This window comes from Gossypium arboreum, chromosome 1 (genome assembly GCF_025698485.1).
Source record: "Gossypium arboreum isolate Shixiya-1 chromosome 1, ASM2569848v2, whole genome shotgun sequence".
Classification (NCBI taxonomy): domain Eukaryota; kingdom Viridiplantae; phylum Streptophyta; class Magnoliopsida; order Malvales; family Malvaceae; genus Gossypium; species Gossypium arboreum.
Genome location: NC_069070.1, coordinates 96,123,813 through 96,136,458, shown reverse-complemented (window position 1 = coordinate 96,136,458; position 12,646 = coordinate 96,123,813). Strand labels below are relative to the sequence as shown.

Sequence of the window (12,646 nt, the reverse complement as noted above, 5' to 3'; positions counted from 1 at the left end):
CATGGGGTTGGGTATATGGTATGGAGGAAGTACTGTACTGGTGACTATGTCACGATGATTATTACTGGTGGTTTACCACGCTTACTGTTACTGGCAACTATGCTGCGTTATTATTATTACTGGCAGCTTTGTTGCGATATTGGTATGCTGGTTGGGTGGGTCGATTGATATCCCCACAGGTGTGTTGGTTGGTACGGATGGTGTGCTGGCTGGTATGGGATGGGTTGAATTATGCATTTATATCGACATCAGTATTGGGCTTAGCCCATATTGTTATCGCTAAGGGCTAAGGCCCGACTATATTATTATTGAATAGGGCTTTGGCCTGATTGAACCGACATCGTGTTATTCATCGCTTGTTTGTTATTAGGATTACACATCGAAGTTTTCGTAAACTCACCTCGTTTCTAACTGCAAGGTAATCCACGAGCTTAGATGGTTTGGAGCTGCGAGGACTCGGAGATGGCCACACTATCGCTTCATTTCCTTTAATTGTAATTAGATTTCGTTTTGGGTTTTAATTTATGTTATAAGGCCGTTTGTGGGTTTTATGTTTTAATTTGGATTGTGATTTCTTTTACCAAATTGCTAGTCAAGGAAAACTCGAGTTTTCAAAATAGCATGATTTTCTAAGGAACACGAGTTCCAACAACAAAGTTTTTAAAATGGTTCCGCAGTTTTAAATGAAGTAATATACCAAAGGCAAACAAATTGGTAAAACATTTTGATGAGAACTTTAGTTAAATATTAATAAAAGGATTTAGATTCAGTAATGGATTTTTACCAGAAATATCAAAGTTGAAAAACGATTTGATGTGACGCACCAAATTCGGCCGTAATGTCTAGGCTGGGTTTGGGGTGTTACATTTAGTGGTATCAGAGCCAGGTTACAAAACTCGACTGTGGTGTGGCTATCTGGAATTGGGGTTGAAAAAAAAAGGTTTCTTTAAAAATTTTGGTTTTGAAATTTTTCAACGGAACTTAAATTTTTTCTGAAATAACGTTATTAAAAGTGTGGCACACCGAGTCTCCGGTGCCAAATCTGTAAGTTCTCTGCTAATATCTACTGTTTAAGATTGTGATACTGGAAAACTGTTATAGATGGTAGAACTATATTGGAAATTTCTGGTTACAGAAAATTGAGATTATAGAATACTGATATTGGTAACGAGATCTCGATCTGCGGAAACAAAACTCTAAGTTCTATTTTTCATAAAATATCTTTTAATAATAAACTGGAATTATAAACTGATAGCATAAAACTTCTAAATACAGACAAAGCGTATTTCGATATGAGCATTAGAGGTACTTGTGGAAGGGGTACACGAGGCCGTAGTAGAGGTCAGGTGATGCTGCGGGTTCTTGAAAAGGTTGCTGGAGCGAGTACGGGTTTGTGGCCCGGGGGTCAATTTCTGAGCGACTCTGATCCAATGGGGTGGAGATCCTTAGGGGTGTTTCTAGAGTAGCCCCGAACGTGGCAGAATATTGGTTAGAGGCTACAGAGCGGATAATGGATGATCTAAACTGTACCATGGAACATAAATTGAAAGGGGCAGTGTCGTTGTTGTGAGATGAGGCTTACCAATGGTGGCTCACTGTGAGGGAAGGTACACAAGCTGACCATCTGACATGGGACTTCTTTAAAACGTCTTTCTAGGGGAAATATGTGGGCGCAAGTTATGTGGACTCCCGAAGGAAGGAATTTCTAAACTTAACTTAGGGGAATAGGACTGTGGCGGCATATGAGGCAGAGTTCTTACGATTGAGTCATTATACTTGTGGGATAGTAGCTACTGAGTATGAACGCTGTGTGCCGTTCGAAGATGGACTTCGCGATGAATTGAAAGCTCTGATAGCTTCACAGAGGGAGCGAGACTTTGCTGCCCTTGTCGAAAAAGTGAAAATTGCTGAAGACGTGAAGCGCTCTGAGCGCCAAAACTGAGAGAGAGATAGGGGTAGAGTTAGGAGGGACTTTGGATCCTCGAGTTCTAGAGGTAGGCCTTTTAAGAGGACCAATTTGGATGGGCCAGTTCGAGTTGGAGGTCCTGTTGTTGCTGCAAGACCGCAGCTCTGTGCTGACTGTGGAATATTTCATTTGGGTGAGTGCTGGAAAAAAATTAGAGCGTGTTTCAGATGTGGGTCCATAGAGCATCAAGTTAGGAATTGTACTCAGAGGCCTACTCAGATGCAAGCTACAGGACAGGGTCATGTTTAACCTGTGAGGGGTGGTCAGCCACTGGGAGGTCGTGGACAGGCCAGAGGTGGAAATGGGTTGGAAAGAGATCATGGAGCACCGGGCAGGGGCACAGGTAATGCTGAGGAGAGACAACCAGCCTTGGTTTATGCTGCTCGTTACTGAGAGGATGGTGACGCCCCTGACATCATAACCGGTATGTTCCTGATTTATAATTTGCCTTATGCTGCCTTAATTGATATTGGATCCACGTATTCGTATGTTGCGTGCACTGTGTCTGGAATGTTGGGTATTCAATCTGAGTGCACTGCTAGTAAAATGATGGTGTTAAGTTCGCTAGGACAATCGGTCAGGGTGGATAAGTTGTTCAAGGATGTGCCCTTAGAAGTTCAAGGGGTCGTACTTTCTGCGAATTTGATGGAACTGGCATTCGAGGAATTTGATATTATTTTGGGCATGGATTGGCTTGTAAAGCATCGTGTGAAGTTGGACTGTGCTGTTAAACAGTTGGTGTTGAGATCTTCAGAGGATAAGGATGTGGCTGTAATAGGGGAGCGAAGGGATTATTTGTCTAATGTGAGATCGGCGTTAAGAGCTGAGAAGTTAGTTCGCAAGGTTGTGAGGCTTTCTTAGAATATGTTAGCAATTCTGAGACTAAAAGTCTTACTGTTGGAAATGTTAGAATTGTTAAGGAGTTTACAGATGTTTTTCCAGAAAAGCTTCCGGGCTTGCCTCCAGACCGAGAGGTTGAATTTGAAATCGAGCTTCTACCAGGAATAGCTTCAGTGTCCATCGCCCCATATAGAATGGCATCAAATGAGCTAGTGGAGTTGCTGGCTCAAATTCAAGAGATGATAGATCAAGGATTCATTCGACCGAGTGTGTCTTCGTGGAGAGCACCAGTATTGTTTGTAAAGAAGAAGGATAGGTCCATGCACATGTGCATTGACTATCGTCAACTGAATAAGCTGACCATAAAAAACAAGTACCCTCTACCGAGGATTGATGATCTATTTGATCAGTTACGAGGAACTGCTGTGTTCTCCAAAATAGATCTTCAATTTGGGTACCATCAGCTGAAGGTTAAGGAAGCTGATGTGTATAAGATAGCGTTTAGGACTCGTTATGGTCATTACGAGTTCCTAGCAATGCCGTTCGGGTTAACGAATGCACCAGCTGCTTTCATGGTCATGATGAACCGAGTATTTCAACCCTATCTGGATTGGTTCGTAGTAGTGTTCATAGACGATATTTTGGTGTATTTGGAAAGTGAGGAGGAGCATGATGAACACTTGCGGATTGTCCTTTAAATTTTGAGACAGTAACAGTTCTATGCAAAATTCAGTAAGTGTGAGTTTTGGTTGCATGAGGTAACATTTCTGGGTCACGTGGTGTTTGCCGAGGGGATTAGGGTCGACCCTTAGAAAATTGAAGCCGTGTTAGGGTGGAAACCACCAAGGACAGTATCTGAGATTTGAAGTTGTCTGGGTTTAGCAGGTTATTACAGACATTTTGTGGAAGGAATTTCAGTGATAGATGCACCGTTGACTAAATTGTTACGAAAACGAGTGCCTTTTGTTTGGTCCGATAAATAGCAAGAGAGTTTTGAGAAATTGAAGAAAGTTTTGATTGAGACCCCTGTTTTGATTCAACCAGAGTCTGGAAAGGAATTTACTATTTATAGTGATGCGTCACACATTGGACTAGAATGTGTATTGATGGAAAAAGGGAAGGTGGTTGCTTATGCGTTGAGGCAGCTTAAACCTCACGAGGCGAATTATCGCACTCATGATTTGGAATTGGCAGCGGTGGTGTTTGTATTAAAAATTTGGAGGCATTATTTATATGGGGAAAGAACGATTATTTTTACGGACCATAAAAGCCTCAAGTATCTCCTTACTCAGAAGGAGTTAAACCTTAGGCAACGGAGGTGGATTGAGTTGCTTAAAGATTATGATTATTCAATCAAGTACCACCCAGGCAAAGCTAATGTGGTAGCTGATGCACTGAGCCATAGGGTTGTCTCTGATTTAAAAGCAATGTTCGATCGTTTTAGCTTGTACGATGATGGTATCTTGTTAGCTGAATTACAAGTGAGACCGACTTGGATTGATCAAATTAAGGAGAAACAGTTGTTGGATGAGTCGGTAGTTCCTCATTTTCAGCAAATGGAGAATGGTGAGACTTCAGATTTTGAATTGAATGGGGAAGGGGTGTTATGTTTCCGTGAAAGGGTGTATATACCGAAGGATTCTGATTTGAGGCAGGCTATCTTGCGAGAGGCGCATGGTAGTCCTTATGCTATGCATCGTGGTGGGAACAAGTTGTACTGAGATCTTCGTGAGTTGATTGGTGGCCTGGGTTAAAACGCGAAGTTACCTATTATGTGAGTAAGTGCCTGATGTGTCAGCAGGTTAAGGCGGAGCATCAAGTACCTTCTGGGTTGCTGCAGCAAGTTAAGATTCCACTCTGGAAGTGGGAAAGGGTGACTATGGATTTTGTGAGTGGGTTACCCTTGACGCCTTCTAAGAAGGATTCGGTTTGGGTAATTGTAGACCGTCTAACTAAGTCTGCTCATTTTATACCAGTCCACACTGATTATTCATTACAAAAGTTGGCCAAGTTATATGTGGTTGAGATTGTAAGACTGCATGAGGTACCAGTGTCTATCATATTGGACAGAGATCCTAGGTTCACATCTCGTTTTTTGAAAAGGTTACACGAAGCTTTGGGTACACGATTGGATTTCAGTACTGCGTTTCTTCCGCAGAAGGATGGACAATCTGAGAGAGCAAGTCAGATATTGGAAGACATGTTAAGAAGTTGTGTATTGGATTTCAGGTGAAGCTGGGAGGATTATTTTTCGTTGGTAGAATTTGCGTATAACAACAGCTACCAGTCCAGTATTCGAATGGCACCATACAAAGCTTTGTATGGTCGTAGGTGTCATACCCCTACTTGTTGGACTGAACTGGGTGAGCGTCGAATTTTGGGGCTGGAGTTAATTGCTAATACAGAAGACAAGGTAAAGCTGATTCGAGATTGGTTAAAAGAGGTGTTTGATAGGCAAAAGTCCTATGCAGACTTAAAGCGTAAAGCGATCGAGTACTCCGTAAGGGATTATGTCTTTCTTAAGGTATCACCATGGAAGAAAATTATGAGGTTTGGACGGAAGAGCAAGCTAAGCCCTAGATTTATTAGGCCTTACCAGATTCTTAAGCGAGTAGGACCGGCCGTGTATCAACTTGAGTTGCCTCCAGGGCTGGAGAAAATTCACGACGTGTTTCATGTTTCAATGCTTAGGCGATACCATTCTGATCCCTCGTACGTCGTACCAGTCGAGGAAATTGAAGTTAGGCCTGATCTAACCATCGAGGAAGAACCAGTGCAGATATTGGAGCGTGATGTTAAAGTATTGAGAAAGAAGTCTGTTCCACTGGTCAAAGTGCTTTGGCGCAATCATGGCATTGAGGAGGTCACTTGGAAACCAGAAGAAACTTTACGGCATCAATAACCTCACCTTTTTGGATCAGGTAAATTTTGAGGATGAAATTTCTTTAAGGGGGTAGAGTTATAACGCCCTAAAATTTAGGGTTTGTAATTTTATCGGGTTTAACGCAAATCGTGTAGGGTTATGGTGGATTAATGTTTAGGGGCGTGCTTGGGGTGTCTAGGAAGGTCTGGGTTCAAGCTCTGGCCTTTGGAAAATTTTGTTTCTCTCTTTGAAAGAACCTGAGCATTGGAACTTGGGCCTTATGAATTAGTGTGGTCACTTGTTATCACAAAAAGCCTTGGGGCTTGGTGGCTTGTGGCGTGATTTGAGAGGTGAGGAGACTGGGGTTCGAATCCCATGGTAGGGAAAAGGTGTTTTTTTTCTGCTTGGGACGGCAATAGGTAGTGGTGGACTGAGACTCTGTCAGATGGGAGTTTGAATAAGTCTTGGAGTTTGTTGTGGAGTGATAAGGGGAGAAAATCTTGGAGATTTTCATGGAATTTGAGGTGGGAAGGAGTTGTAGCCATTTGGAAGTGTGTGAGGGTGCAATTTCGGCTAAGGGTTTGGGGAGTGTATTTTCAGCACTTCGGGTGGTGAGTGAAAGCCAAAACCTTTTTTTCTGCTATTCTTCTTTTCTCGTTTTGGTCTTTTTGGGTGTTAATTCCTCTGCTGACTCCTTTAGGTACCTTTGGGGAAGAGCCAAATTCTTGTTTCACTCTTTTCTGTTTGGTTAAAGCTTGTGCCTTTCTTTTCTATTCTCTTCTAAGTTCCTGACCGAACATTACCCCAGGTCTTACCCAACACTGTACTGAAATCCCATTCTTCTTCTTCTTGTTCTTCTTCTTCTTTTCCTTACGCTCAAACCCTTCCACTATCTAGTCTCCTTTGCGTTTCTACTTTCAGAACCTTAGCCAAATATCTTTTGTTCATCTAGATCATCTTCTATGTTAGCCGAATACCCCCTTTTCTCTTTTTGTTAAATCTTTTTATTTCTTTAGTTATCATTTTGATCTCTGCGACTGACACCCTGCTAGTTTTGATTGAGTGAAGTCAGCGCCTCACTGTTGTGGTAAGAGTATCGTGTAGCAATGGTTAATATTATTTCTTTTATTATTTACCTTAAGCCGAATATTCCCTTTTTAAGTTTTCTGTGTTTGATGCATGGAGACCTTTATTCTTTGATGTATGTTCGCGGGGTTCAGCCATTACTGAGGGGCCGGAAGCGTGTAATGTTCTTGAGCCATTGGAACCCTGACTTCCAACACTTGGGTAGGCCGATTACCCCTTGATTTAAGAATGTGATGTTTTGGGGCTTTAGGCTATTTTCATCAATTAGTTGAATCTGCTAAACTATTGTATGTGCAGTTGAGGGCCAAGATACGCAAGGGAATTCCGAGTTAATCTAGACACTATTGATCACCTTCCCTTCGATCGAGGTAAGTAGAGGAGTAGGGTTAAGGTGGTTGTTGCGATTGATTGTAGTGGAGACTAACTGAATGATATGTTGTTTGTAGGCTTTGGGTTCGTGGTGGTTTCCGTCACTTTCGCAAAACCATGTGTGTAACTGTACATCACCGTTAATACTGTCCAAAAGCCGAAAGGTGTGTATTCACACCCCTGTTTTACTGCAGAGCGACAAAAGCCGAAAATCTAAAACGTCAGTGTTTATGGACTGACGAGCGTGCGAACACTCACATGGTGAACCGAGCCCAAGTCGTGGGCGAAAGACTATAGGGGCCGTCACGAGAGTCCTCCTGGGCTAGGGCCATTGTGGGCTGAGTAGCGGGCCTTAGGCCCAGTCACACTGTTTTGGCCATATGGGTTTCTTGAGTTGTCGGGATGACTGTAGACCCTCCGAGGGGTTGAACACTATTTTCAAAACCCTAAAATAGGGCAAATGACTGAAATACCCTTAAGAGGAAAAATTACTATTTTACCCTCCTCTCTGATACAAAGATCGTTACAATGTTAGGGGTAGGTGAGTGTTGTGTGTACGACTCTTATATGATTGTTTCGGTATGACATACTGCATGCACGTGATATTTATGACACCACATCTGCATGGGGTTGGGTATATGGTATGGAGGAAGTACTGTACTGGTGACTATGTCACGATGATTATTACTGGTGGTTTACCACGCTTACTGTTACTGGCAGATATGCTACGTTATTATTTTTACTGGCAGCTTTGTTGCGATATTGGTGTGCTGGTTGGGTGGGCCGATTGGTATCCCCACAGGTGTGTTGGTTGGTACGGAAGGTGTGCTGGCTGGTATGGGATGGGTTGCATTATGCATTTATACTGATACTGTATTGGGCTTAGGCCCATATTGTTATCGCTAAGGGCTAAGGCCCGCATCGCATCTTATCGAATAGGGCTTTGGCCCGATTGAACCGACATGTGTTATTGATCGTTTGTTTGTTATTGGGATTACACACTCGAAGTTTTCGTAAACTCACCCCGCTTCTAATGTCTTTGGTAATCCCCGAGCTTAGATGGTTTGAAGTGCGAGGGACTGGAGATGGCCACACTCTTATCGCTTCGCTTTTAATTGCAATTAGATTTCGTTTTAGGTTTTAATTTATGTAATAAGGCCGTTGGTGGGTTTTAAGTTTTAATTTGGATTGTGATTTCTTTTACCAAACTGCTAGTCTAGGAAAACTTGAGTTTTTAAAATAGCACGATTTTCTAAGGAACATTAGCTTCCAACAACAAAGTTTTTAAAATGCTTCCGTGGATTTAAATGAAGTAATATACCAAAGGCAAACAAATTGGTAAAACATTTTGACGAGAACTTTAGTTAAATAATAATAAAAGGATTTAGATTCAGTAATGGATTTTTAGCGAAAAGATCAAAGTTGAAAAACAATTTGATGTGACGCACCAGATTTGGCCGTAACGTCTAGTTTGGGTTTGGGGTGTTACAAAATGTTTTAAACGAAGCTGTTGCAACTGAAAAGAGACTTTACAAAGTAATAGAGATGAATCTTTTAAGGAAGGGTTTTCAATGAAAATGAGGTTTACGCTAAAACACTTCTATATGATACGCCGGAGTAGGCTATAACATCCATGCCGGATTTGGGGTGTTACATGCACCACACGGTCGAAGACACACTCGTGTGCCATGGCCATGGGAAATTTGGAGGGGTAACTGACTTGGGTCACACAGCTAGCCACATGCACATGTGCCAACCCGTGTGCCACACACGACCAATAGACACGCCCCTGTGTGTAGGCCGTGCCAAACCTGTAGGGTATATTGTCTTAATTCGAAGGGCTACCCCACAGGACACACGGCGTGTAACATGACCGTGTGCCGCACACGACTAAGACACATGTCCGTGTCTTTGCCTGTGTGGACAAAAATAGGATATTTACAAAGCCAATTTGCCACCCTTTCCTCATGCACACCTTGCAACCAAAGTGGTACCATTTCAATACATTTCTAAGCAGTCAAAACATGCCAATTCATAAATAATTCATGCCATTCAGAAACCATCCTCTTAACTACTCAAATCCATGGCCAAAACATACCAAATCAATATGCCAAAATCATCAAATTTACATAACTTCTAAATGCATTTCTTCATCATTTTAATTACTATTTCTTGTCACAAAACATACCATATCATCATCTCATAATCAAACCGCTACATGCCATTTTCCAAACATTAATATACCAATTGTCAACTAGCTACAGAAGCAAACATATAACCATCACAAAATATGCCAAAACATAAGACCATATATATATATACATCACATATATCACTTATCAAACACATAATTCAAGCCAACTTAAATGGCCATACACATGAACATTTACAAGCCAAATCTCATGGCTAATATCATAACCCAAAATATACCAAGATGACACTAGCCTATACATGCCATATACCATATATACAAAGCTTCAAAAGTACCAACAAGATGATCGATAATGTGATGACGTTCCCCGGCAATTTCCTGAATCCGAGCTAACTTCGATAATCTATAAAATAATGAAAAATAAACACAGTAAGCTTTAAAAGCTTAGTAAGCCATATACAAATAAAGTCATCATATGAATATTTGCATATCAATTCAAATATGTTAAGCATAGCTAAACACATTCAAGTTCACAAACCTTTCTCATTGTACTCATATTCAATATCATAATTGAAATCATCAAATACTTCCCTTTTCAATACTCGTATGAATTTCATACGTGCCTAAGTCACTTAACTCATTCATACTTTCTTTCTTTATTTGACTTTGCCCATTGAACCATTTAGAATCGTTAAGGGTACTCAGAAATCACAATAGCTTGTACAATGCCATATCCAAGATATGGTATTACATGTTATTACATATCGATGCCACTGTCCCAGACAGGGTCTTACACAAAATCATATAACGATGCCAATGTCCCAAACATGGTCTTACATGTAATCACAATACAATGCCAATGTCCCAGACATGGTCTTACATGTAATCACATCTCGATAACCTAATGTCATGACATTCGTATCCTATACTATTCCTAAAGTTTGTACGGGACTTTCAAATGTCACAACTCTATCGATTCTTGCTCGTATTTACTCGTTCAACATTCATAAAAATTTAATGACAATTAAACATGTATCATTCAATTTAAAGACATTTATTTGCATATGAATTTACCTCGTATTAGGGATTGACGTATCGGGTCAACTATTCAACAATTTTTGATTTCCCCGATCTAAGTCTGATTTTTTCTTTCAGGATCTATATGAATTAAAAATTAACTCATTTATTCATCGATTCATTAAATTTCATCCACAAACACATATTTGGGTATTTTTACACTTTAGCTCCTAAAGTTCCACATTTATTCAATTTAGTCCCTATTTCATAAATACATAAAATTCACAAAATTCAATAAGACCCATGCTTGGTCGAATTACCCCTATGCCCTTAGTAGCCCATGTCTTTCATTTATTCACACTTTTAACTCCACATTTTCATCAATCATTTATCTTCCATTTTTCATCATCAACCATCACAAAGCACATAGATTCAACAATGGCACTTCATAAAATCATCAACAAATTTAGAAATTAGGGTAGGATTGGCTAGATTATTAAGCAACGATCTCAAAAACGTAAAAATCATCAAAAATTAAGCTCAAACATACCTCAATCAAGCTATGCAAGTTCCAAAATTTCAAACCTTATTTTTAGATTTTTTTTTGCTTCATTCGGCCATAAAAGATGAACATAAAGATGGCTTTATGTTTTGTTTTATTAAAACATAAGTTAATTACTAATTTGCCCATTTGACCTTCGTTTAAAACATTAATAAACATCAAATATATACCTATTTATGACCATTCCCACTATCAATGGTCTAATATCAATATAAGGACCTCACATTTAATCAACCATAGCAATTAAACACATTTAACATATAGCATGCTAGTTTTGCATTTTACGCAATTTAGTCCTTTTCTCAAATTAAACATTCAAAATGATAAAATTATTTCACAAAATTTTCACACATATATAATCACATGCTATAAACACCAAAAATATTATTAAAATAATTTTCCAACTTTAGATTTGTGGTTCCAAAATCACTATTCTGATTTAGCTAAAACTGGGTTGTTACATATTACCCTTTTGAATTTTCTTTGAGATATCATCAATCTCTTTATTATTCAAACATGGTTTATCTGTGAAAGATATTCATCGGTTGGAGCTAATTACATTTATTACCGTCATAAATATTGACTCAATCATGAAGTATGGTGATAGAGATCACAGATTATAGAAACTGTATTACTGCATTGGTTATTATTGGGGCCACTTTCGGTTCTCCCTCTTTTAAGTTTAGGTGCACTATTGATGTTGAAGTGTTGCTTTATATATAGCACTGAAATGTCAGTCATATTATTGCACAATGGTTTAAAATCTATCTGATGGTTGTGGTTTTGGAAAAACTCAAAGCTTCAATGTTAATAATTGAAATAGCTACATTAATGACCCAGTCATTACAGAATAGAGGTAAGATTTGAATGGACCGATAAATATCAGTAAAGTTTTAACTAGTTGGAAGCTCTGTTGACTGAAGTATTAATTTTGGTTCAGCCTGAATCGGGTAAGGAGTTTGTTATTGTAGAGATGTATTATTGAATAGGATTAGATTATGTTTTGAAGCAGTAAGGCAAGGTAATAGCTTGTACTTTCAAATAGTTAAAAACCACATGGAAATAATTACTTAATACATGACCTAAAATTGGCAGCTATTGTTTTTGTGTTGAAACCTGACAACATTACTTGTTTGGTGAAAAATGTCATCTATTCACTGATTATAAAAGTTTGAAGTATCTGATGTTGCTAAAAGATTTGAATCTAAGATAGCATATATGGTTTGAAATGTTGAAAGATTATGATTTGATAATTGTGTATCACTTGGAAATAACAAATATGGTTACAGATACTCTGAATAGGAAATCTCTGCATACTTTGCAAGCCATGGATACCGATTACGATTGTCTGATAATAGATCAATTTTTGCTGAGTATAGAGCTAAACTGATGATTTTACGACAGATTAGTAAAACTCAGAAAAGTAATAATGAGTTGTAAGTTAAATGAATACAATGTGAAATAATTTCTAAGTTAAAATTTTAGAATGGATCTGATAAATGTTTGTTATTCAGAAATAGAGTCTGTATACTGAAGAATTTAGAGTTTATAAAGAAAATTTTACATGAATGATCATAGTAGTACTATGTCTGTTTATTTAGGAAATGATAAAATGCATAATGATTTGTAAAAGATGTATTAGTAGCTCAGAATGAAATGTGGTATTTCTGAATCTATATTTAAATGATGGATGTGTCGACAAGATAAGGATGATGCTTTCAGGATGGGTATAGTCAGTGAAAATACCGAAATGGAAATGGGACAAAGTTACCATAAATTTTATACCAGGAT

The 12,646-nt window shown here is 39.1% G+C and overlaps 1 protein-coding gene across 1 annotated transcript; it reads left to right on the top strand.

Annotated features, from left to right (window-relative positions):
* Nucleotides 1–2,392: 2,392 nt before the first annotated feature.
* On the top strand, nt 2,393–2,827 carry LOC108464938 (uncharacterized). The gene has a single exon (XM_017765220.2). It carries the CDS (start codon nt 2,393–2,395, stop codon nt 2,825–2,827), a length of 435 nt encoding a protein of 144 aa, XP_017620709.2.
* Nucleotides 2,828–12,646: the final 9,819 nt, after the last annotated feature.